Here is a 26,245-nt window from a genome sequence, read left to right as displayed (position 1 = left end):
GAGCCGGACCTGGGCAGGGAACATGACTAGCATGGCTCCGGAGAGCCCAGGCAGTGCCCTCCCAACACACCCAGGAACAGGACGGGACCTTGATCCACAACCATCCCCAACAGCCACCTCGAGCATGGCCACCCCGCTGTAGATGCTGAAGTCTAACCAGATGGCACGGGCACTCCACAGCAGCTGGCGGTAGCAGTTCACTGCCCCAGCATGTGTAGCATACGCTGGCGTGGCAGTGCCAGCGTGTCCTGGCAGCCAGGCTGGGCAGCTCAGAGCCAGCGACAGCCCTGGAGCCCCGGGCAAGTGACAGCAGGGCTGTGGCTGGAGCACAGCGCCCGATGCTGGGCTGGGGGATGGGTAGACTCAGCCTCCCACCGTTCCCCCAGCCTGGATGCACGCACGGTCCAAAAACCTCTGGCAGTGAACGTATTATCTTAAAAACAGCATTTCATTTTGTATCATAAAAACGAGAAGAAAAGCTTGCTTGCTCTTCAGCAGCACGTGCTGTTTGCCACAAACTCCACTGAAGGATGCTGCTGGCCATCTCGGAGAAAAGCAACAAAGCGCTGCACACACGTTCTGTAAAGAAAATGTTTTATTTAAAGTGTTAAATACCATCACCAGAATGAGTTTGATTTACATTAGTTGGTGTTCATTACAGGCCTAATCTGCCCTTTTTTTTTTTCTTGCCCCCAACTGTAATTCCTTTTACCTTTTTAAAATGTACTATGTACAAGACAGCAGTGATCACTGGAATAGTGCTATTTACATGACTAAACCATAAGTAGAGTTGCAGACGTGTGAAAATTAAAAAAAATACATTAATTTTTTTTTAAAATAAATACTGCATAATGACAAGTATGTACAAACCTTCCATGCGTCATGTCCTTGATTTTAAAATTGGAAATAATTTTTATAGGACTATGCATACAAGAATGTGTGAGCACATCCCATGGTATCAGGAAAATGGTTATGTATTTTTGTTTAATATCCTAGGGGATATTGTAGAATGCATGTTAGTAGTATTTATTTGCTGCTGGTAGACAGGTGTCTAAATTATTTTAATAAATACAATTTTACCAGTCTGTCCATCAACTTAACAATAATCCATTATATAAACTCTGAAGACAAGACACAATCTTGATTTATGTGATATTGCACAAAGTAAAAGGCATTTTAAGTGATCCTGTTATTACATGCCCTCTTATGAGGCATGTACAATTTATTAATGGGAAACTTCAACAGATTTTAAAATAAAATCAGAGTAATTCAGTGTGGCCTTAAAGGTAAATGTAATGTATATTTCAAAAATTATTGCAAGGTTTCAATATTAAACCTTAAAATAGGTATTAAAGGCATACAAAGACCCAGAAAAAAAGGATATCTTGTTATTAAATGTTAGCCAGTTACATTCCCTTTAAATAATGTAATTTAATGAGAAGCTTGAACTTGTAGCACCACCCAACGGTAGTTACTGTCTGCTACAAAAAAACAGGGTTTGAAGATCCATTGACTGCAGTGAGGGTTCTGCTAATGGTGTGAAACAGCTGTCAGAGTGGTACTGATAAGCTTTCTTTAAGGCTATTTTATGAACCAAAGACCGATATTTTCCAGATTGATACTACCTAATTATGTCTTTTGCAACACAAATGTGGTTTATGAAAATTGAACTTTACAGCAGAAGAACTGTACGAATTAGTAACCTTTGTTGCTTTTGTAATCTCAAAAAGGTAGCAATTAATTTGGTTTAGTGCAAATAAAAGTGTTTTGATTTATTTCCTAAAAATCAACCAGGTACTTAATTTTTCCTCTTTCCAAAAACTTTCCAAGAAATGATAGTTCAACCTTTGAATGAAAGATGCTGGTGCTGAAAACAAATTTATTGAAGACATCTTACAATGGCCACGTGATTCCAGTATTTTGCTGTAGAATTCAATTTGAAGGTGAGAAAAAATGAAAATAAGTTACCATGCACTGTACAATAAATTGCAAAAAGTTCAAATATCTTCTTTATCAAATACATGCTGAATTACATTAATGTACTCCCAAGCCATGTTGCAAAATCCTTTTCAACATGCTTGAAAAAAAGTTCTTAAACAATATTTTTCTCAAATAATTCAGAAATGCAGAACAATCTGCAACCCTGAACCAAATACGGGGCATAAGAGAGTAATAAGTCAAAAGGTAGCCATTTTAGAATATGATGGTCATCCTGGGAGGTAGAGGGGGGAAAAGAGCAAAAGGAAGGAGAGGAGAGGGAGAAGAGAGAGAGAAAGGAGGAGGTAAAAGAAGTGTACAATTTGCACATTATGTTGAACTTTACAAGGCTTGTACCTTTTACATTTAAATAAATTTAATATATTACACTTATTTCTTGTCACATAAACAGAATTTTAAATATCTGCTAGAAATTATTTTTTGTATTTTTAATATATGTCTGCAAAAATACAGACCATGACTGATTTAAAGAATGATAAACGTGGTGTGTCTTTGTATCACCCTGTTGCATTCTCTTCCCTTTAAAACCATGCACTAGTGAAATTTATTTTTAAAAATAATATAAATTGTTGAAAATGGCTGATTTATTCTTTTTTTTTTTTGCAAGTTGCAGCCCCAAGAAAATAATTTAAGTGTTCAGCTAAATCTGTGTCCATGCAAAAAAGTTTCTTTAATTTCATACAGTACAGTATTATTCACAGAACTTTATTTTTCAGAAAGTCCATCATATCTGGGGATTCACTGTATTTATAGCTGGAGGTATGAAGCCTGCCACTTTAAGTCTTGAACCTTTTCAGCATCAGGAGTTTTCAGATCTCGAGCAACTGTTTCAAATGACTTTTCCAGCATCCTTGCATTCTTCTTTTCTTCCAATGTCTGCTAATCCACTGACTTGTAACATGGCTTCATGGGGGGGTAACTCCATTTCTGTGGCATAACCAAGCTTTAGGAGGGGAGGGCAGATAAATAAAGAAATGGGAGCAACAAAACAGATATGCCATTGAAAAGGACTTTTGTTGCATGAAACAGATTGATTCTTTTAGTTTAGTCCATGGCTTCAGATTGGACCAAAACTGAGTGTCCCTGAACTCCAAACCTATCAGTTCTTCATGACTTCAGTCCTTCACCTGAGGGCCTTCTGTAGGGCACAATGTGTGCAACTTCCTTGAGAACACAGGATCGCGTTGCAGCCCTAGAAACAGGCTCAGAAGACACAACATTAAGCATGCAGTGTTACCAGGGTTTGCGACCTGTAATTATTTTTTTTTTTGTAACGCTGGTTGCTATGACAACAGTTTCACAGCTGCTATGAGCGAGCATACGAAGGTCCTGTTGAACTTTCAAGAGATGATTGGGAAGCTCTTCTAGTGAGAGGAGCTAAAGTTGGGTCTACTAGGGAAGAAGGAGGGAAGAGTTTGAACCACCCAATCACCATGTTGGACAGGTCCAGTTCATCTAAAAGTATCTGTGCCACTCCCATAAAGGATTTGTGATCCATACGTCCATAGTCTCCCCAAACAATTATCTGTTAGCAAAGGAAACACAAGAAAATAGAAAAATTTCAGCACAAATGATGACAGCTTCAATCTCATTCATCAAATATCTCTGTCTATTTAATTGTAGTAAGGAATGAAATGTATAACTGCTGACATAGCTCAGTTCTGTGTACACTAACCACGATGCAGTGACAGAAATGACCTGGGCAGTAACAGAGTAGTTATCCACGACACTAAAGGAAGCCCGGTGAGAGGAGGAGCCCATGCATATTGTATAGAAGCAAAATAATCTACAGCTAACTTATGCACAGCATTGTCTACTTGCATCAACAGTTATTACTGTAGTATTTATCTGCTCAACCAGTACTTGAAATAGCAGAAATTGCCCAATGAAGTAAGGAGTTTGGAACCCATTCAGTGAAAACTGTACAGATGATGTTTTCAGATTCAGAAGAATATTGATGCAAATTACCTGCAAAACTTTTCCCTGGGGACTTTCTTCAAATGATAGAAGTTGCTGATAAAGTGGTTCCAGCGTTTTTCTTGCTACCTTTGTTTTCTTTTTGGCTATGCAGACTCCATTTTCTAATAGATACACCTTTACATATGGTGCTTAGAAGAAAGAAAATGAACAACAGTAAGTAAGGAAGTCCAGATTTTTTGCATATAGATGCACTGTTGCATCACCATATGATAAAACCTGCCTTTTACTACATATATAACTTATATAAAAGAATCTCCACAAGCAGTATTAACATTTATTCACATGCAAAGCATCCATGCATTTTCTTTACTTTTCTCCCTGGTCTAATTTTTTCTTTACTTCTTTTTATATGTCTCTTTTGTCACAAAGTAATTCAGATTTTGACCTGGAAAAATCAGATATCCCTATATATAGCATCTTTATACTGTACAGTATGCAAAATAAGCCTGTTAAATAAATGAATTACTTGCATTGACTTTGGTGAGATTTGGATCAATGCTCCAAATTGTTAATAATTTTAAATTATCTACAAGGTGAAAATCAGTGAAGACTGACACAATTTCTATTTTGGCAGAAGAGCTTGCTAAAAATACCATTATATTGTCCTTTCCACATAGTGTTATAGGACACCAGATTATAAAATAAGGAATAAGTATCAAATAGTGGTCTACTTTTAGAGTAGGTACCTGCTCCATACCTCTTGTTGATTCCCTCTTCATCCCTAAGATTCCTATATCACATCTTCAGTCTATACCTTACTTTCTAACCCCATAACCAAGGATGTGTTTGTTATTACTAAAATACTTTTGTGCCTTCTGGTAGCCCGGACATTAGTCTGATTCCCCCCCTCCCCCATGGCATTGGTTGATATTTTGTATACCATTTCAATACATTATGTATTTTGCTGTACAATACTGTAATCTACTCCTATATGAATTTGCTAAGCATTTACCTATGTTGAAGGGTAAATCCTCAGAAGTTAGGTGCTTATTGGATTATTTTTGGTAGAACTCCATTCTTGTCACTAAGATTTTTTCTTCCTTACCTGGCAGTGTCTTTGAACCTGGTTTTACAACAAGGCCACGGGCTCGGATTATTTCTACTTCCAGTTGTCCTTTCTTGTCCATCATTCCCACCTGGATATCTCCTAGACAACAAAAAGAAATCCTAATTCAGAAATACCTAAATATATGAAAAACTATATTCTTTTTATATATATAAGAATTTTTGTCTCCTCTGCATTCCACTAATATGTATAATCTGGATTTTAATATTTACCCTCTTCACTGCTATTTACATTAGTAAAACATTAAAAAACCTCACAGTAACATCTGTGTTCCACTTCCCATGCCCCGATCACTTCAAATTAAACTCTTTTTCTGTCTTAAGAATTTCATATTTTAAAAAGGCAGCAAAGGAATTAGTACAAAGCATATCAAGCTCTGCAAAATTGCTTGAAATCTCTTCACCATGCCTCTAGTTTAAGATGAGGTACGAAAAGATAACTTGTAAATATAAAAAAGTTTGTAAGCACAATAATAACAAATACTTTGCACTTTAATTCCCGTTTTTACTCCATATTATCCAAGTGATTCAGAGAAAGGACTGGTCTCATTAGCCACAATTTAAGATGGAAAACTGAAGAAAAAGACTGAATTTTTCAAAGCACCTTTCTACTTTTGAGTGTCTTAATGAGCATCCACAATTATATTCAACTTTGGCTGAGGTTATAGTTTTGGTCTTAACCAAGTTGTTCAAAACCACAGGGGAAATCTGTATTTAAAGACTTAGAATCTAGATAATTTCTGTGTTCTAATTACCAGACCCAGTAGATTATATCATATCTATAGGACATAAATACTTACCCATTGACGGTGTTGCCAAAGTCTGTCGTCCTACAAGCTGGGCAGGACCAAGTCCATCCAGAAAATCACTGAACTGGCTGTCTGCAGCCAACCTCACACCAGGGAAGATCAAACTAAAAAATAGTTGGTTTTTTTTAAAAAAAAAACAAAAAAACCAAAAAAACCCCAAAAAACCCCAAATAAATACACTTGATTTTGCCCTTTTTTCTTTTCTAGATTTTTGCATTTAGCATTTATGTTCCTCTTACTACTGCTCACAAGGAACTTATTTACACTGACAAGATTACAAAACAGTTACCGGAATTTTCAAAACTTCACTGTGTTCCACAAACAGCAATTCATTCTCCAGCATACAAACAGGTGAAGGAAGCACTAATCCTCACTAAATCTAATTTCCACAGTAATATTTTTCCATCATGCTCCCTTTTCCCAATATATTAAAGACCACTGTTAATTACTGTAGTATTCATATGACCCTAGTTCTGTAAGATACTAATACATGCCCTTACCAGTAAATTAGTTGCATGAAGGTAATGTTGCTCATGTTTCTCAGTCAATGTGAACTCAATGGCTGAATGTCAAATGTATCCAGTGAAATTATTACATTAGACTGAATACTGATCACTATTTTTAAAATCACCATTTAAAATCAGTATTCTTTAAAAACATTTTGTGAAAAATGTCTTTGAGAATGACACTTATTCAATAATGGAACTGAAATGCATTGTGGCAAACGACCAAAGTAACTTAAAATTCAAATTCTTGTCATAAATTATCTGTGACCCATTACAAGGCCACAAGAAATAATGAGATTTGTAATGACCAGCCATAAATAAATGTCCATCTAATTGCATATAGTGCATCAAGTTGGACGTGTAAGATATATTGTCCAGTATAGTTGTATTATCCAGTGCTGTGCATACCACTAATAAATCTATCCACAAGAAGATTTTTCTGGGCAATGTCTTGGCCATACCACTCAAAAGTCTTTAACTTGGGCTTTTATGAAAAGCATGATGCATGGCAGTCTCCTACTTCTGCCCAGATCATTTCTACAGGATTAATTAGCAGAATCTTTGAAAAACTCTTGAGCCCAATGAATGACACCTGAAAACGCTCTGGAAATGCAAAGCAGATATATGCTAGGAGTTTTCAGATGAGAACCCATCCTGTTCTGTTTTTTACCCAGTGCACTCCACCTGCTTCCCCTCCTGCCACACTGCACGCTGATGCTCTGACCAGCCAGGTGCCTTTCTCATGGCACGGCGGAAACGATCCTCATCCTTCCTGCTTTCAACAGTGGGAGGCACTTTCAGTCGCAGGGGAAGACTTGGGCTCAGTCCATCAATGACAGTAGCTGGTGAAGGGAATTCTGACTAAACAGGACCTACAGCCTTCACTGCACTTCTGTCTAACTACCAGTTAGACAGATCAACACCAGGTAACCACAGCTGTGACTGCTGCTTACTTTCCCTCAGAGCTGTAGCTGTTCATGCTCCCATCCGTTGACTCCCGGCTGGCCTGACGGGTCATCCAGTTCCTCATCTCCACAGCCAGCCCTGTCTCCGTGCTCCTCTGGACGGTGCTCCGCAGCTTCTTGCCCCCTGCTTCTGCAGAGACAAAAGAGAAGCCCCCATCGAACCATGCTGTCACAGCTGGGTGGCCCCGTGGGGCACCACAACACACCACCACTCCACGTGGTGGAGACACTCAGAGCCAGAAATTAATGACCTACATCAAAACTTCCTTTTAAAACTTACCTTTTTTTTGTTTGTTTTTTTTAGTTTTTTAGTGTTTAATAATAGGCAAGCATCATCATAAATCTCTTTTACAGGGCCTTAGCTCTGTCGCCACGTGCTTTCCAAGGGCAGGCAGCATATGCACAACACAAGCCTGCCCACTGAGGTAACCAGATTTACACTATTCATGGTCTAGTGTGTTTAAAATATGTTTTCTCTGGATGAACACATCTCTATTAGAAATTCAATTAAAATGTTACCACTATGTCAAAACCTGCAGTGTCTGAGGAATGTTCTAATTCAGAGGAATGATTTGACTTAAAAATATTTGGTCATTACCTGCTAAATCAAGTTACAGACATCCATTAGTAAGTACAGCAAACAACAAATCAAAAACCTTTCCCATTCTTTCTTCTCTATTCATGCTTTTCTCATTTCACTAGCTGCTTTAACTTTATATCCAAAAATTACAGTATTTACTTTTATGCACAATATGAAACTTCATTACCACCTCCAAGAGTAACAATTTTTGTATCTGCTTGCATAGTTTAATTTTAGTTGTTAAACCAGCAAAGTGACAGATAGCTGGATATCAAATGAGGGAAAAAATACTCAAAACTTAATATAGTAGCATTTTACTGTAGGAATTTTGATCTAGACCTCAGCCAGATGGTACACTGAAAGCCCCATCAAAAAAAAAAAAAAAAAAAAAAAAGAAAACGAAATGAGGAGGGATGAAGCTTCAGTTTTTCTTTTGTGAATAGGATGATCACTCCATGTCAGTTCTGATTTTTACATGCTGTTCCCTGCAATGGTGCAAGGAATGCTGCATTCTGATTTCTTTTATCTGTTCAATATCCCCATATTCAGCTCTGTGATGAGTGATATACTGATAATATTATAGATGAGCAATAATTCTAAATGTCCACGACGCCAAACAGTAACAGGATTCTTAAATATTGATACAATGAGGGTAGGATAATAACCAATACCCTAGGGACTCTCTCTCTGCAGTTGTCTGTAACCCCTGCTACCCTTTACATCTTCTCTGGCTCGCCCCGTACCAGAGGTCAGAACTGTGGGGTCAGTGAAGCTTTAGGGATTTCAGAAAGGAAAAGAGAAAGAGAGGAGATTGTCCTGGGATAAGGACTCACATCCCACGGAGAGCACAGGGACTGGCTCAGAGCAGAGGACCTGCACCCTGGGACAGGGAATCGGAGAGGAACATCAATTTCAATGTCCACACTCAGTGTCACTCTGTCCTACAGGCTGCAGTGTGGGCTGAAGTCTGCCAGGCCCTCCCGTTAGGAGGGATATTAGATCAGATACAGAACACAGGAATTTTAGCGAAGTGGGAAATAAGACACCCAAACACCTTGAAACCCATTGGCCCCTTGTCAAGAAAGATTAATAACTTTACAATATTTAGCAGTAGTGAGACATTTCTGTAGCAGTATCATGACTGGTTCAAATCATATTGCTTACTACAAGTCTTTACGCATTCCTTAAGAGCATAACTTTTAATCAGTATATTAAAATAAGAGAAGTAATAATTTTCCTCTAGAACCTCAGCTATCCACATGTATTTAGTACCCAACAGAATGAAATAATTCCTGAAAACTATTTCTGAAAATGGCCATCAATATCTGGTGAAATAAACACAAATAAAAATGATACAAGGCTAATATGACATACGAAAAATGAAAGGCAGAAACAATTTCATTTCTGTTAGGTTGTACTGTTCCAATCATCTTCTGGATTTATTATTTATATTAAAATAATGAAAGCTGGCAGCTAACTTCCAGCACTGGTCCACAGTTGTTCTAAAATCCAATTACACATATCAATGAAATATTCCCACAAAACTTCCAGGAAGAAATTGTGCTATAGTTTTGTAGAAGACGTACACTGCATCGCAGTTACATGTGAAAGGCACATACCTCCTGAAGCTCCATGCTCTTTTCATTCAAGTACTGTTACAGGACATTAATTTTCCCTTGTAAGAGCTCTTTTGATTAGTAAGCATTCATTTCCACTCAGTCTTGTTGAATGGTGGTCATTCTCGGTTCGTTGTTGCCAATATAAATTCTCTCATGCAAATTTAACAGAACATCTCTGTCTTGCATGACTCTTCAACCTCTTAGTATCATCTCTTTCAAAAAGTTTGGGGTTTGGGACAAATATGTGTTTGAATATGTGATATGTAAAGTAGTATTGAGTAACTTTCATTAGGCACATTTTTTTCTGAATTAGAATTCTAAGCCTGTATGCCTTCACTCTAGCGGAACACTCACAGAAAAAAAATCAACACATCTGTTGCACATCAGTTTACTGAGAAATCAAGGCAGAACTGATGCAAATTGCCATTCAAGTCTTCACAGAGGCACATGTGTAGCTGTTCTTACCATCCCTCTGAATCTTATTTTTAAGCAGATTTACTTTCCAGCATTCATTTTGACTGAAATAAGTGCTCTGGTTCACATGAAAACAGGCCAACAGCTGAGAAGATACAACTTCGATACAATGTGAAAGTTAGGCATGCATACTATATCCAACTTTTATGTAAGTGCAGCTAAGGTAAACAGTAATTATTTTTACTTTCACGCTGAATTTAAGGAGGATTGAAAGGAGGCTGTGTGAATAACTATTTTCCAGTTTTCAACAGAAACAGGCAGAACTCTCAGATGGTTTCAAAAGAGAAGGATCTGACCTTTTAGCAATAAGGCTCCTAATCATGATTTTGATGCTTCCTAAAACAAGAACTGAAGATTTTAACAGCAAAATGGCAATTTGGAATAGAAGTATAGAATAAGACCCAGATCACAGGCATGACTCCTGTGCCACTGCTTTAGAGATGAATATTCTTTCAGGATTAAGCTTGGCTAAACTAATGTGTAATAATACACATAAGAAATAACTATACTTGAATGCCCGCAATACTAGCAATGCATTGGTCCCTGCAAAAATGTAATAAATCAAAAATAATCCCTCATTTCCTCAAACTATTTAAAAGCAAAGACAAGATAATATTTACATAATTCATAATTTGTGTTTCAGAAATTCAGCGTTAAAATACTTCAAAGGTTGCAAGTAGTGATGAAAATGCAAAGTAGTTACTCAACTCGAAATAGCCTCTGGTGCCATACTTCTAAGCTGTAGCTGGGAGAAGATCTGATTGAAAGTTTTACCACTCTAGTAAATCCGAACTGTTTTCCCTCATTCCTGCCTGGAAATTAAAAACCTCTTCTGTTGTGCTAATTCAACTACTTGTGTGGCTGCATTCTGTTACTGGACACAGCCCAAAAAGAATAAACCAACAATATGTTTTAAAGTTTTCTTTTTTTTTTTTTTTTTTTTTTAGACAGATCATTTCCCCAAAACATTTGTGAAAACAAACATACAGTTGAATGAACCCAACTGAGGTGACACTAATCTCTAGCTAAATGGATAACTTGGCAATGCATCTAACACTAACGCAGAAGTAAACATCCAACTGGTGTCACTATAAAAGTGGGGGTTAGTTTTATAATCATAAAGTACATAAACATATATACTCACCTCATGCAGACTGGTCTTAATCCTACCAAAAACTACCAAATACCTACAAAAAGGATGAGGAAACAAGACTCTGGTAGCGTACTTTGTTGCCAAGTATGTTGCTGACCACCTAAACTGAAAATCATTTTACTCTGAGTTTACTGAACTCTAGTAAAGAACATTGAAAATGTTCTCCAAATTAGTATAATCTAATTGCCCTAGAAAGAAGAAATTTCTCTCAAGTCACCATCGCAAAATATGGAATACATTATCTGAAAAATACTAGTGCAGATTCTTGCAGCCATATTGTAAGGAGTGGAATAAATTACCAGAAATAATTGCTTTGGCATTTATGAAAGCACATTCATTCTTACAGTTAATCACACTGGTAATTTAACTAATATGGTTACTGCAAATAGACTCCACAGGCCACACTTTCTAAATTACAAATGGAATTATTTGGTCCCACAACTTGGAGTACAAATCACTTGCAAATTAGGGGTGCAAAACTACTGATACCATCTTCCGTATCAGATGAGGGTGAGTCAAAAACTGCAGTTGAATGTAACAGATTACCGTCCGTGATCTGGGATCTAGCCAGACGAAATCTGCCTCAGTGGGGAGAGCGTGAGCTCAGCTTGCTCTCAGCAAGCACCAGGCAGAGAGCGCCGAGAGGATGTGGCCGGGGCACAGGCAGGGGCAGGGGGCTGTGCCAGCCCCCAGGTGGTACGGGATGTCTTGGTAGGCCTCGTGCTGAGTAGAGAGCAGCTGTGGCTGCAGAAACACACTCAAGTGCTTGAGGTGCCTCTTCTCTGCTCTCTCCATCTCGCCAAAAAGGCTGCATAAAAACTGCCTCAGTATTTTCATCTGAACTCGTGATTTAGATCCACCAAGAGAATAAGCTGCCTTTGAATGACCATTTTTCAAGAGTAAAGCTCTTTACCTATCCAGGTATCTGCTCTGGGCACGTTAAGAACAGGCTAGATAAAATCATCAGAGACAGTCTGAGACATCTGATCCTACGTAAGGAAAGGGGGACGGGGCAGGTCTGACACTCCCTTGCAGCCGCACAGTTCTGTGGCTGGAACAGCCCAGGTTTCAGCCACATTGAACAAGGCATTTAGCTCTTGCTGAAGCACTGCTGGGAACACAGATAAGCTGCTCCTCTCCTTGTGTCACCCACAGACACCAATTGTGTCACCCACAGACACCAAAGAGCAGACATGGATTACGGTCTACTAATTTAAGCAGTATTTGGGAAACCCAGGTTCCACCGTCACCTCAGTTTGAGGAACTCAGAGCCCATCTCACTGATTCTCAAGACCAGCACTAACAACCAGCTTACGAAGCGCTGTGTTACGGTCCTTCTGATGAAGGTTTTTTACAGTGCATGCTGTCGGCATTTATGAAGCCTGAAGAGCATTTGCAAGTCCAGGGAGAAAACTGTAGCCAGGGGCTTTCCCATATTTTGCACTTCTAAGGAAGACTGGAAGACCTGTGTTCCAGCTCCTGCTCCCATGAAGATCTGAACATAAAACACTGAGAAATTCTGACGGGGGTGGGAATGGCCTGCCCTGAGAGCCCAAAGGCTTCAGTAGGGAGTAGGGAAGCTCTTCCGTATAGGGGCAGCCAGGTTTGGAAAGTCTGAGAGAGCTGGGACTGACAGCCTCAGTTTGCACTCTGAGTTTTTACAATTTCTTGAGAGTTTTTCATTTTCAGTCCAGAAATACTTCAGTCTTGTCCTGTGCTTTTCTGTTTTCTTCTCTCTCTTTCCTCTGGCCATACTGGAAGCATGGTTAATTAAGATTAAGGTTAATTAAGACAGCGTCTAAGAAAAAGTGAAAGAAAGTGAGAACTGAATGAAATAAACAACTGTAAAACTGTTGCTTGAGCTTCTGCTCAAAGGCTGGTATAGAAGCTTTTGAGTCCCATCCTTGATGAATTCCCATATACAGGACCCAGAGGCAGGGATCACAAATCCCAGTTGTTCCGGGGATATAAAGCTTTGGCCAGAATGCAGAACCCTTTGTCTGCATTTCATTTCCCTGTCATGGCAAGGCTGGTCATACATTCAGTCTGGAAAAGATCCCCGTGGCTTGTTGCGGCCATGCCACGTGATGTGAAGTCAGTTTACCACACGCTGTTCCCAAGCAATGCTGTGGTTTAAGGCAGGCACCTGCTCCTTAATCTCTCCCACTTCATAATGTGTTTAAAGTTGTATTCTGCCACTTTAATTTTACTGCTGCACTGATGTCCATTCTCCAGTCCTAACTGACCCTTCAGCAAATTCTTCAGAGCACCAAACAATAGAAACTGCTTTTGTCTGTGTGGGGCATCAATCAGTTTAAGCTCTTCAACACTTGTGGTCCCAAAAGTTTTTGAAACATTTTTACAAGACTTAAGTATTAACAAAGAGCTGGTTTTCCACATACATAATAATTACTTAATGTCCCTATAATTCCAGTATCCCCTGTATTATAATTCAGAATCACTACTGAACATGCTACACAAAAAGGACAGCCAGCCATCACTGACAGCTTGGAGCTTGTTTTCAATACCTGTACTATGTAACACTCCCTGAAAATCCTGATTACGTATCTACAGAACCACAGCACGGAGGTTTGCTGCTTGGCCACTCCAATGACAAAGAATTTACCCGTGATAACAGACAGCCAACAGACTGGGAGCCATCCCAGGGAACTAAAACTAAATAGCTGCACCTGTAAGGACGAAAGGTGTTAGTACCGATGTGATTTCTACTTCTGTTTTGGTTACTTGGCTCTGACTATATAACCACAAACTGGCTACGCAGATCTGGTTGCATCCCTTCTTTTACAGATGTTGATTATGGATCTTGATTGTAATACAGTAAGAATATCAACTTTTTTATATTTTAATTACCTATCTGGCCCAAGAGAGACTGGGACATCTTTATTACGTTTATGCTACTTTTTTCAAATGTACGACTGCGGGGCCAAGTAGAAATGTTTTCTTCAAATCTGTGTAAGATATCTTTCCAAGTCAGTTGCTATATTGAGGTTTACTGAACTAATAAACTACCCCTTGACTAGCCAGTCCAACCAAACCTTGTGGAGATCCATAAAGGTTTGAATCTAGCTTGGAAAAATACTCTTGCACATTAAATGTCTCAAACATGGGATCTTAAAAGAACTTTAGTTATTATGCAATATAAAAATGTCAGACATCAAATGCAGAATTAATATGTTATCCTAATTACTTTATTTAGAAATGGCCAACTCCTGACAGGGAGATGTGGATCAGGAACACAACTGCACAGAGCCACTCAGGCCTTTCCAGCACTTTTGCAGAAGTCTCTGTTTCTGTTACTGATAAGACCGTTGGTTTTCTAAGTGTAGTCAGAGGACGCACCTGCCAAAAGCCTCGCACGACTGCTGTAAAACTCAACACAAGAGATACGACAATGAAGAAGCACATGGCTTTGCACCCCACAGCTGTATGTCCCACGTGCCAAGTGACCTGAATGAACAGGTTTTGATGAACCCTCATTTAGACCCGTTAAGATCTCCACACAGATAGATGTTCTTCTCATTCAAACATAATAGGTCTGACTTTGTGCGTATTTTGTGCATGTGTCAAAACAGAATAGTAGCATTGTATATCCACTTTGTACTGCCTGTACAACAATCTATGTGACTACAAAAAATGCAAAGCAGTAGGAAATCAGTCTCATCCCCAAGCTATTAAAATCCTGAAAAAATAGAGCAAGCAATTTTGCAGAACTGCATTCTAATTTTATATAACATTTACATAAAGGAACTGCTAAATAGCTGCACACACATCTTCACTGCAAGAAATCTTTAAACCCAGTCTTTGATTTTGCTAATGACAAAGGATGAACATCTTAAGTAAAAAGAAACCATCTGAGTGATAATGTTTTTATGTTTATACTTACATTCAGTTTTCTGGATGTATAGCACTCTTATGAACTTAGTAATAACAATTATTCCACCAAGCGCCAAGAGCAGATTAAAACTTCTTCAACAGTGAAGAGTGTATATATTGAGAAGCTTAGAATTGCTTTTTAATTTTTGTATTATATGAATTGACAGATACTTTCTAAATATGCAATAATGACAGTAACACTGTTCTTTATTGTAACCTTCATTATCTTTAGTATAGCTAGGGTCATTACATACACGATCAGACAGATCTGTGCAGCATTTTTGAATGATGGACCAAGTGTGTTGAAACAATTCAACACCCTCTATTAGGGCTTAATAAGATAGATGGTGCCAAGTAGTTGGATGGCTACTGAGATTATACAAATTAGAAACAGTTCCTCCTCCTAGCTTTGTCTAAGATGAGTAATGATACTATGCAAATATCATTATTTTAACAACCACAGTTACCAAAACTGAGCAAATTTCACACTGTAATGACCCAATTTCAAACTGCTGCTGTTTAAACATTTACCTCTCCAACTGAAACAACGGCAACACAGCGTGCCTCTGCTCTGATTACACCGTTGAACTTGCCATTGAAAAATGACAATTACAGCATGTAGATGTGAGACAGGTTTTTTTCAGGTTTATGTAGGTACCACCAGAGATTAAATCTGTCACACACTGTAGCTCCACTGCCAGTCTTACAGCCATACCCGAGTTACCTGTTAGCTCTTCAAGTACATGCTGCAGTGTAACTAGCAGCTCAGAAGAGAAATACAACAAATACAAGACACAAACAGCTTCAAAACTCTGTTGGGCATTTCTATCATATAGTCAGGCTGAAGTATGTTGTACTTTGAATGTCAATCCTTCTGCAGGCTCTTCTACTTTTCTGTTGATTTTCCAGGTGCTTCCCAGAATACATGTGTCTTGTTTGTCACACTCTGTACTTTGCCAGCAACAGTATAGGTTTTTTCTATGCTGCTTTTTTAAAAGGTCTTATCCACCTTGGCATCTACAACGACTTCATCAGCGTAGTACCTGAGTGCAATTGGTACAAACACTTGGGACTGGAAAGAGAGATGCAAATTGCTGGAAATGACTTCTGTACTGCTTCCAGCCTGCAGCCAGCCTGAGGAGTTGCAGCACTGGGAGAGACCCAGCCCCGCCACACTGATGGAAAGGCTGACTCAGCTCAGCCCCTGAGCAGTGCCCTAGCAGCAAACATAAAAAGATTATTGACTATAAACTTAAATGTCGTACAGATTCTGTCTGGAATGATTATTATCCCATATTTGGAGAGATTTTTATCCTCTAAGATGAGCCACCCCACTGTTGCATGAGATGCACAGCAGACACTCTCTGGCGTGTTAGCATCAATCAAGCCAAGGTCTTTAAAGCTCCAAATTTTGCAGTCGATACCCTGTTACAGGGCAGTATGCCCTTCTTTCATGTCCCACCTTGGTTCTGCCTATGTACATCCCATGTAAACAAGGTCATCTTTACCACCAAGGCCAGAAAGTAGGCTGATTCCCCCAAGAAGATGTAGTTATTCTCATTTTCTTCATTGCCTGATACTCCTACTAGTACTTTGTTCTTTTTAAGTGGATAATGTTAAAGCTGAACTACTTCATGTGCCGGATTCTCTTCACTTTAATAATCCCTGCATTAATGAATTTATTGTTACTACTTCCCCCATTTTCTATTTCTGGTTAAATTATTGTCTGCTTGTTATTGTCCACTGGGATCTCCAGAGGGACAGTGTGATCTGGCGGCCCAACCACAGCAATAGAACCCAGGAACTGTGGGGCTTTATTCCAGCTCTTCCAATGAGCAGTGATTAATTGGTGAGAAATGCCACTGAAGCCAGTAACAGTGCTCAACTGAGCAGTTCAGCATATCCTTCACTTACCAGCAATGGCAACACTCCTGCCAAGTCCATGTGGAACTGAACAACCCCTCCAGCAATTTTCCCAGTAGTTGCCGGCCAGGTGACAGAAGCCCATAAAGTGCTTCTACTCCCACTGAACTCCTTCAGCAACACTCAGATACTTCATTCAGTAAACATCAATATGCAAAACTGTAATGTAACTTCTCCTCAGCTAACACCAGTAATTCATGCTATTTTAGGCATGATTGTCTTGGACTGAAGAACATTCTGTGGCTTTTTTTTTTTCAATTGCCTTTTGTTTTTCTAATATACTGGGAGACCAAGATGCTTTCCAGTTCTTTCTGAATTAATTTATGTCTTAAATTTATCATAAATTATCTCTTGAAGTTATTCTTCAGCACCTGTAATGCATTTGGCTTTCCCCTTGAATCTAATAGCTTCACCACCACCCAAAAATGCCAAAAATGGCAAAATATGACATTAAATTGAAATATACTTCCTTTTGGAGGGCATAGCTCTGCACACAGATCTTGCCGTGACTAGCAGTTCCATAGCTGTACTCCTGGCAACCTGCTATTTAACAGTTTATATCAACACTGCAGCGTAAATGAAAATCAGAAGTGAATGTAAATAGAGTATAAAAAGGAAACTGTAGCGCAAGTTTATTACAGCAAACAATACACACAGTGTAATTTGAGGAAGCACCAAGTTAACAGTCCCACTCATAAAAACAGATGTAGGCTTTCTAGTGACCACATGCGATCTGAGCCTCTCATTTCTCAGTGCCTGTTGGATAACTGTAATTCTTTGCCAGTAACCTTCTTGTACTTTCTTTAGCACATCTTCCAGTTGTCCACAGGAAAGTTGAATAAACTCTTATCTGCTACTTTAAAATATATTATGTGCATGAGATTTTGCAGTATGACTACATAGACATCTAAAGGATGTCATACATATTTACATAGGAAATTCCCCAGTCTTTTGAATTTAATGACAAACTTTCCTTTAATTTCAACAAAGCCAGGATTTCAGAAAAAAATGTGAGATTTGGGATGCTTCAAGAGCACACAGATAGGTACGGATTTGCCCTCTGTCCCCACGCCTCTTCAACAATTTCCACATAATTTAAATCTGTTCCAAGCATTATTTGATGCCAATTCTCACTTTATTATGCAGGCTGTATACTTTATCATCAATGAGTCTAACAAAAAATGCAAAAGACACTTTTTAGTAACCTTGATACATTGACAGTGTATGTAATTTACTCTGGTACCGTATGACATGTTATTTCTGTGTGTGCATATGCACACACGCCAGAAAGAAATTGATAAGATACTGATTTTTTGATACCTTTTACTGGACAGAGCTAAGAATACTAAACTCCTTTTAAAAATAACAAATGTGAATAAACTTGAAGGACTCATCTAACTGTAGGTCGTTAATGCTAGAGTGAATAGCAGTTCTCTGTGCTGCAAACCTGGCTGACCGTGGCAAGTTCAGGCCTCCTCATGGCAAGTTCATGGCTACGAACTGGAAAACTTCAGCCTTTCCACAGGCGACTTCTTCAGTACATTACAGCTTAGATGCCTGGGTTTAAGAAGATTCCTTCTTTAACCAACTGACACTCTAAATGGATCTTCTCAATCATCATGTTCAAAATCAGTTTCTAAAATTATTCTGATTAATACATAGTATTGAGTCACTTACTATTCAGTTACTTATGAACTTGACAGTATTATTATTCTTTCATACCCAAAGATATACCTATGGACCAGTGTATTCATTTCAGCAGTTAATGAACAAAGGTCTTCAAGAAAGTATCATAAATAAATGCCTCAACAGGTCAGATTTTCTACTTACATCAAAAATGTGATTGAGTGGGAAATGTAAGAGCACATGTGTAGAAGGCTATCCTTTTTTAACCCCCCCATCTTATGCAGAATTAACTACATCTTGAGGATGGATAACCTATGAAGTGGGTTTAACATCTATCTTTTCCAGATTAAAAAAAGATGTAAAAAAACATTAAGTACATGAACATGGGAATGCACGTACCACACCCACTTCAGAGCACTGGCGGTACATAAATATAATTGCATAGAGTCACTCAGAAGACAAAAAATTCCAATTTGAGTGCAGAGGTGACTTGCCAGCAAAAAAGCCCATCACATTTTTTCCCTTCTTATCTCAATGACAAGACATGGGAAAAGATTTAGCTGTCATGCCTGTCACTCCCTATGTAACCTGGTATGTCTGAAATCTCCAGTAGCAGAAACTCAGCTCCATAAAAACTGCATAGCAATTATCTCTTTTTTTCCCCACTGGAATCATATGGATTGCATTTCCATGTGTAACCTACCTCTAAATAGGATACGATAACATATCAACACAACATGCAAAAAAAATCAGTATACATTCTTTGAACACTTCTGTTTAAATCACTTGCAAGTGATTATAATTACCCTTAAATTTACAGATATTCCTCTACTGATTTCCACATATTTCTTATTTTTTTGAACCAATGAACACTTTTAAACACACACAGATCTCAACGGAGGAATAAGTTAAGTGTTTTCTAGAGAAGTAAAAAAAACAGACCAGAACAAAACAAACCAATACTCTGGTTTCACACAAGATTAATGCAAGTATTCTAACTAATAATCAAGCCTGAAAAGACAGCTATTTTGGAATGATCGAGATAAAAAAATCTTTAAAGAATACCTAAGTGTGTTTAGCACTATTTATAATATTTTCAGCATTTTAAAAAATGTGTGTTTTCAGCTACAGCATTTATTAGCATGTCAAAAGATTAAAAATGCCCTCTGAAGCCTACCCTGTGGTCTACTGGCAATATTTTGCAGTTCACTTCACTGTTCCAAGGCAGGGAGCAGATGAGAGTACTGAAGGACAGCACATCTCACCCCAGGATGCAGCTGCCTCTTGTCTATGGAAAAGGGACAACCTGGTCAACCTCAGAGCAGGGTCCAGGGAAAAAGCAAGGGACCACATCTCGGCATTTGCACCAGAAAAGGAATGCAGCTCTGCAGAAGATACTTCAGGGACTGTTGCACATGAAAAGCTAAGTGGGAAGATTGGGGACAAATGCTTGATGCTCAGCTCTCCACCTGAGATGTGGATACGATGATATTTTAAATACAGACTACGAATGGTGTACACACATAGTTGTACACGTTTGTCTAGCAGCATTGGACAAATACTGGTATCTTAATTTGATATTGCTCAAATATATTGAAGGTTCAATATCGTCCCTTAATCTTAATGAAATTAAAACCCTTTAATTAGTACTGATAAACACTGGGAAGACCCTCAATTCATTCCATATGTAAACATATTTAAACCACAAGATAATTTTCTTTATGAAACCAGTGTTTTCAAAACAAACTCATGAAACACTTGTTCTGTCCTGGGTAGGGTCTGGTGCCATGCAACTCGACATGTACATTTGTTACACACATCCTGAATAGCAAGTGGAACTTTCTATTTTCCAGGGTTTTTTTATAGCTACCTTAGGGGGTTTTGGTGGTTTTTTTGGTGTTTTTTGTTGTTGTTTCTTGGGCTTTTTTGCCACGGTTATAGAGAAAACCCATTGCACTTCTTTTCTTTGTTCTGTAAAGTTATGGTCCTGCAATAAATATATGAAAATTACACACAGTTTATCAGCGAGTAACAGAGTGAGACCTGCAAGGTACACCTGTACACACCGCCTTCTGCCTACACTGCTGTTCCGAAGAAAAAGTTAATCAGAGACAGTGTTTAATTGTTCAGATCGGGCATTCTCTGTAAATTATGTTGTAACGACAGACATGGGATACCTGAGCAAAGCCATGTAGTGTCAGAAAGCCACCCTTGAGGAAGTGCAGCAATGAGCAGAAGGTGGGAAGCCCCCATTTTCAACCACATTTTTCCCCCCCCAACAAAGCTCAGCTAATAACTTCATTTCCAATGGGACGACGAAGATCACCTAAATCACACCTCGCCCCCCGCCGGCCAGCCCCGTGTCACCAGCCCCTCTCTCAGCACAGGTGCCTCTCCGGGAGCCAGGTCCCCGCACCGAGCCCCGCGCCCCGCTCCGCCGCCCGCCCGACCCCCGGCCCTTCCCGGCGGGGGCCGCTGCCGGGACCGCCCCCGCCCCGACGGCCGCCCGGACCCCCACGGGACGGCGGCCGGGGGCCCACCCCGCGCACACCTGCCGGCCCCGGCCCCTCACCTCCGTCCTCCTCCTCCAGGGAGTTCATGCAGGGGAAGTAGACGGCCAGCGCCTCGAAGGAGGCGGACAGGCTGCTCCGGCTCTGCGACCGCTGCATGGCGCGACCGCCGGCCGCCGTCTGCCGCCCCATCTTGGCCGAGCGGCACCCGCCTTTGGCGCGGTACAAGAAGCGCGGCGTCTTGGCGGCGGGCGGCGCGGCGCGGCGCGGGGCAGCGGCGGGGCGCGGAGCGGAGCCCTCCGCGGGCGCTCCGTGCCGCGGGGGACAGCGGGCGGCGGAGAGCGCTGGGGGACTGCGCGCCGCGGAGCTCGGCTCTGCCCCGCCGTGCCCTGCTCTGCCGGCGCCGCTTGCTCACGGCGGGGCGGGCCGCCGCAGCCAGCACGGGGCCGCCTATCAGCGGGGTGACCCGTCAGCCGGTGGCGAGGGGCGGGGGGCGCCCGTCGTGCGAGCCTCGCCGGCGGGGCGGCCCCACGGCGGGCGGCTGTAAATACCGACCGCGCCGCAGGGAGGACCGGGAAACGGCGCCGGCCGGTAGCGGCGGGCCGCCCCGCAGGCACCGCCCGCAAATTTCGTTCCTCCCCGCCCGCTCGCCGCGGGGCCGAGGGGTGGCCCCGGCGCGGCAGGGCACGGCCGGGGACCCGAGGGACGCTGCCCGCGGGGGGAAGGCGGCGGGAGGGGTGGCTCGGCGGGGCGGCTGAGGCCGGTGACCACTGCTAGCACGCCCGGCCGGCGTGACACGCCTGCAGCCGACGGGCAAGTGTCCGCTCTCTGGCGGTGGCCGTACGGAGGAGGAGTGAATCACGCAGCCACAGGGGGGCTGAGGTGGGAAGGGGCCTCTGGAGGTTATCTGGTCCAATGCCTCTGCTCAGGCGGGGTCACCTGGGTAGGGCGGGCTGCACCCCCCTGTGTCCAGACGGCTCTGAGTGTCTCCAAGGCTGGAGGCTCCACAACCTCTCTGGGCAACCTGTGCTCGCTCACCCTCACAGTGAGGAAATTTTCCCAGATGTTCAGAGGGGGCCTCCTGTGTTTCACTTTGTGCCCATTGCTTCTGCTCCCGGTGATGGAATCGGCCCCACAAGCCACGGGTTAATCCTTCATCAGTCCTCTACATCAAGCCAAGCTGTTTTTCTCTGAAGCACACCTGCCTGCTTAGCAAATGTAGGTGTATCCTTTCTGAATGCACAGGATTTGCTCATAGCTACAACATTTTTCTTAAAAAAAAAAATCAGTTTTACTTTTCTACGTTCCACACCACTGCTTAACATTACCTTTCTTTTCTGTTTATCCAGTACATTATATTAATGGAGCATATAGCATTTGGCACCCCACCCCCCACCCCGCCCCCCCCAAAAAAATTAGGAAAGCACTGGATATAATTAAGAAGAGGAACTAGCTACTGTAACAGTCTTTTGCAGCATCAGTAACTTATTCCCCTATAGTTCATGACAGTGCAAAAGCAATATCAAACCTTGCACATGGCTGTTGTTTTCTTAATGGCCCTTCAAACAGAGGTGTTAGTAACTGTGGTGCTATTTTCAGTTTTCTTTCAAAGGTCTTTAAATCCCCCAAAATAATGGTAAACGATATTTAGGGTTTGATCTAACAGACTTTGGAGACAGAATGCCAGTTTGAAGCCATCTGAAACTCTCCATGAAGAACATGTATAGTCACACCCCTGGCGCATATTTCATTAAGTTGATATTTGGAAAGTAATATTTGTGCCTGGATAATAATAAGAGATTATAAACAGCCAGCACTAGTACTCTCATGCTTTGCTAAGGAATGAAAACTAATCAGAACTTCAGCACTCAGGGATGGAACCCATCATCACTCGATCTATGGGGAAACAGTGAGTTTTGACAGTTATATTTACAATATGCACAATATTTTCATTTCTAGATAAGTATAATCTCGTATTCCTAATAAAATATGTTTCCTGTGGCACTTATTTTAGAACAACATGAATCCTCTCCTCCTCTGCACTAGCTAAAAATTATGTCCAGGGCAATTGTCTAGGCTTTGACATCATTCAGACATCTCTTTCAGGTCATACTCCAAAATGCGTATTTAGCTGGTCATTCTATGTCAGTTCATGTTTCTCTGGCCACATGCCAAATTTTGTCACCTTCCAATGTATCCGTGACTCTTTGCAGGTTACAGAGAAGGTGAGCTGCCGAGACATACAAACACCTCCCTCCCATGCCACGAGCAGGACCATAGGCAGGCCATGATCACAGGGACCTGCTGAGCCACGCTGCTTGGAGGTGGACACCTGCTTAGCCTGCAATACTGGTACCAATTCCTCTCAAACTACCCTTTGCATTTGTACCAGCACTGTGTCATACTAAAGTATATTCAAGTTGCAGAGTGAACTTTTTCTGTTTACAGTTTACTGTAAAAAGACGATACTAAAAGACTATAAAGCAAAGAGCTCTGAGAAAAATTATAATGATAGTAATAATAATAAATCTGTAATATAGGATCGTCATGTAACTGGCAAAAACAATAAAACATGTTGAAGTAATTGCTAAAGATATCTTTAAAAGACTTGATGACTATAGTATTTTCTATCTATAAACACTAAAGCAGACAAAATAACAGCCTTCAACATATTTATCAGTGTAAGATATGGCAGAAAAGTAAATGTCAGTGGCTTGATTAAATAATAATTCATGGCTGCTTTTCAGAAGTTGGATGCAAAAAAAATAAATTCATGTTCATTACATTTTAGCTGAACTACTGATGAGTTTCATGAAAACAGCGGAATGAAACTGAAAAAGAAGTTGAGGATGCAGAGAAAGGTAAAACAACAGCTGGATGACTTGGAGGTATTTAGAAAAATACAAACTATAGAATACTTATTCAGAGTAGCAACTCATTTGTAACATCACTTTCACTCCCATTTAGAAATACTCCTTCTGTAAGTACTCCCTTTAGAAGTATCCCTTGTGGAAGAAGTAACACCTGCTTAGAAGCCAGCAACCTTTCAAGCAGTCTGCTCTTGTTTCCCTTCCCACATAAGAGGGTGAGCACCTCCGCCACCTCTTCCTATGCTCTGACCTCAGCAGAAACTGGGAGTCTCCCTGTGACATAGAGGCCTGACGTCCTGCCGTGACACGGCCGTCATGGGGTGGTCAACGTGCTGCACCAAACAGGACACTAATGGGGCACTTCACTGGTGATGTGTGGTCTCAGTGGGAATTTGGCTGTGCCCTGAAGGCTGTGCCACAGTGCCAGGACCCCCACCTCTCTCCACCCCTCAGCACTGAACAAGACCTGGCATCCACAGCAATTATAACAAGTTGATGGTTTCGCTAGTGTTGCACAGGATATAGAAAATCCTGTTACTGGCATTGATAAAATCAGCCTCAACCAAGAAAATCACTTTAAATATTCCACAAGCTGAAGTTAATTCCAAATTACCCCAAATAGAGGTTGCGATACAAAACACCTATTCAGCAAATCTGTGACAAAGCAATGGGTCACGATCCTGTCCAAGCTTCCTCAATAAGCTTCTCTCTCCTGTTCTCTTTCTTTAAAATAAAGGTTTAAAGGGAAGAATGAAAAAGACAGAGAACAGAGAAATCCATATATCGTCAGGATTCTGGGATTTGGGGAGGCTCGCCTAGAACAGTTGCTAATGATTGCATTATACAAATAATCTAATTGATGAAAATGTAGGCACATGCCTTGACTGCAGAAAACAAGTTTGCTACCCTGACATTGACAACGTCTCCAGTTGTTTTGCTGATTCTTAGCATTTTAACTGCTACTCATTGATTTGTGTTACCAATTGCAAGTGAATCAAATTTCTGTTAAAGGAATTGCATCCAAACTCCCATCTCAATGCTAAATATCAAGCCAAAGCACGAGACTCGCAGGTATCATATTTCTTTAACATTTTCTGATAGTTTGCTGAAAGAACACTATGTTGTAAGAATCCAGGCCAAGCAGAACAAGGTCAAACATCTGCTATAAATGTATGTACCGTCCTGAGGCAATTCTATTTGTAGAGTTGGATATAATATGAAATATTTGGGTGGCTCATCCACCAAACTAGGAAAGCAATCGCTTACTAGTTGTATTGCCTGAAAAATACTAAAAACCATCATTAACATGAAGTTGTGGCACTGGATCTTCAGTGCCAACCTGCACTAAATGCAACCAGCCAATAACAGGATTGTGAATTTAGTAAACATGCTTATATAGATATAGTATGTGTGGTAATTAAAAAACATTAATATGGAAATTAACTTATTGTTCATCTTTATCCATGTTTAGATTGTAACTGGGTATACTTCAGCAAGTCTGCTCCCAGTAAACACAAATTATTACACTGTAAATGGGAATGCACTTTAAATGGGATTGTTTTGAAGAAATAGTGATTTGATGATTCCTTCATGAAAACATACCTTTCTTCGGGGGGGGGGGGGGGGGTGGGGGTGGAGAGAGAAGAAAAAAAAGTTTCTTTACTTCCTCTTGCTACTTCTGTGTACTGAACCCAGAGGTCATAATTTCCTGGACTTGAAGAACACAAAATTATTTGTGCAGATATATTTTTTATTATTGCCTATGTTATGGATTATCTCCTAAAGCCTGCTCTGGCTCCTGAGCATAAGGTAAGAGCACACATTACTGTAAAGGGATTCTTAAGGCCTTGTACACATTTTGGAAAGAATTCTCCAGCACAGACACCATGGAAAGGTGATCTAAAGTTTTATGAACACCCCCTTTTAAACCCGCAGCTGAGGAAGGTATTCTGGGAGTGGGACTGGAATGGAGTTATTGCCCTTTTCTTTGTCATCTTTTCTGCTTTTCTGTCAATCATTGCCCACAGATTTCTTTGATACAGATGAATTTATTTCAGTCATGGTTGTCTTCGGAAAAGACAATTCAGTTGCCTAGCTTTCTACAGAGGTTAATTATCTTTAACTTGCACTACATCTGTCAACTATTAGGCATAATATACTACAAGTATAATTCAAACCCTTTAATGACTTTCCACTTAGGAGAAATCTTTGTGCAATGTGTCACTACAAGAAGGGCAAATGGTGTCCTCTTGTAATGCGAGGGACAGTCCCAC

The 26,245-nt window shown here is 40.6% G+C and overlaps 1 protein-coding gene across 50 annotated transcripts in view; it reads right to left on the bottom strand.

The window, feature by feature from the left end:
- Nucleotides 1–577: 577 nt before the first annotated feature.
- The window catches only part of RIMS2 (regulating synaptic membrane exocytosis 2), a 485,006-nt gene continuing 459,338 nt past the window's right edge, over nt 578–26,245 (bottom strand). For all 50 annotated transcript variants that reach the window (XM_040587603.1, XM_040587585.1, XM_040587587.1 and 47 more), the window contains 5 exons: nt 7,312–7,453; nt 5,844–5,956; nt 5,024–5,125; nt 3,967–4,106; nt 578–3,523 (listed from right to left, as the gene is read on the bottom strand). In XM_040587603.1, the coding sequence (XP_040443537.1) occupies nt 3,305–3,523; nt 3,967–4,106; nt 5,024–5,125; nt 5,844–5,956; nt 7,312–7,453 (716 nt within the window). In that variant the 3' untranslated portion in view covers nt 578–3,304. The remainder of the gene's footprint in view (nt 3,524–3,966; nt 4,107–5,023; nt 5,126–5,843; nt 5,957–7,311; nt 7,454–26,245) is intronic.

This window comes from Falco naumanni, chromosome 3, assembly GCF_017639655.2.
Source record: "Falco naumanni isolate bFalNau1 chromosome 3, bFalNau1.pat, whole genome shotgun sequence".
NCBI classification, from domain to species: domain Eukaryota; kingdom Metazoa; phylum Chordata; class Aves; order Falconiformes; family Falconidae; genus Falco; species Falco naumanni.
This window is presented reverse-complemented; position numbering and strand designations above follow the sequence as displayed.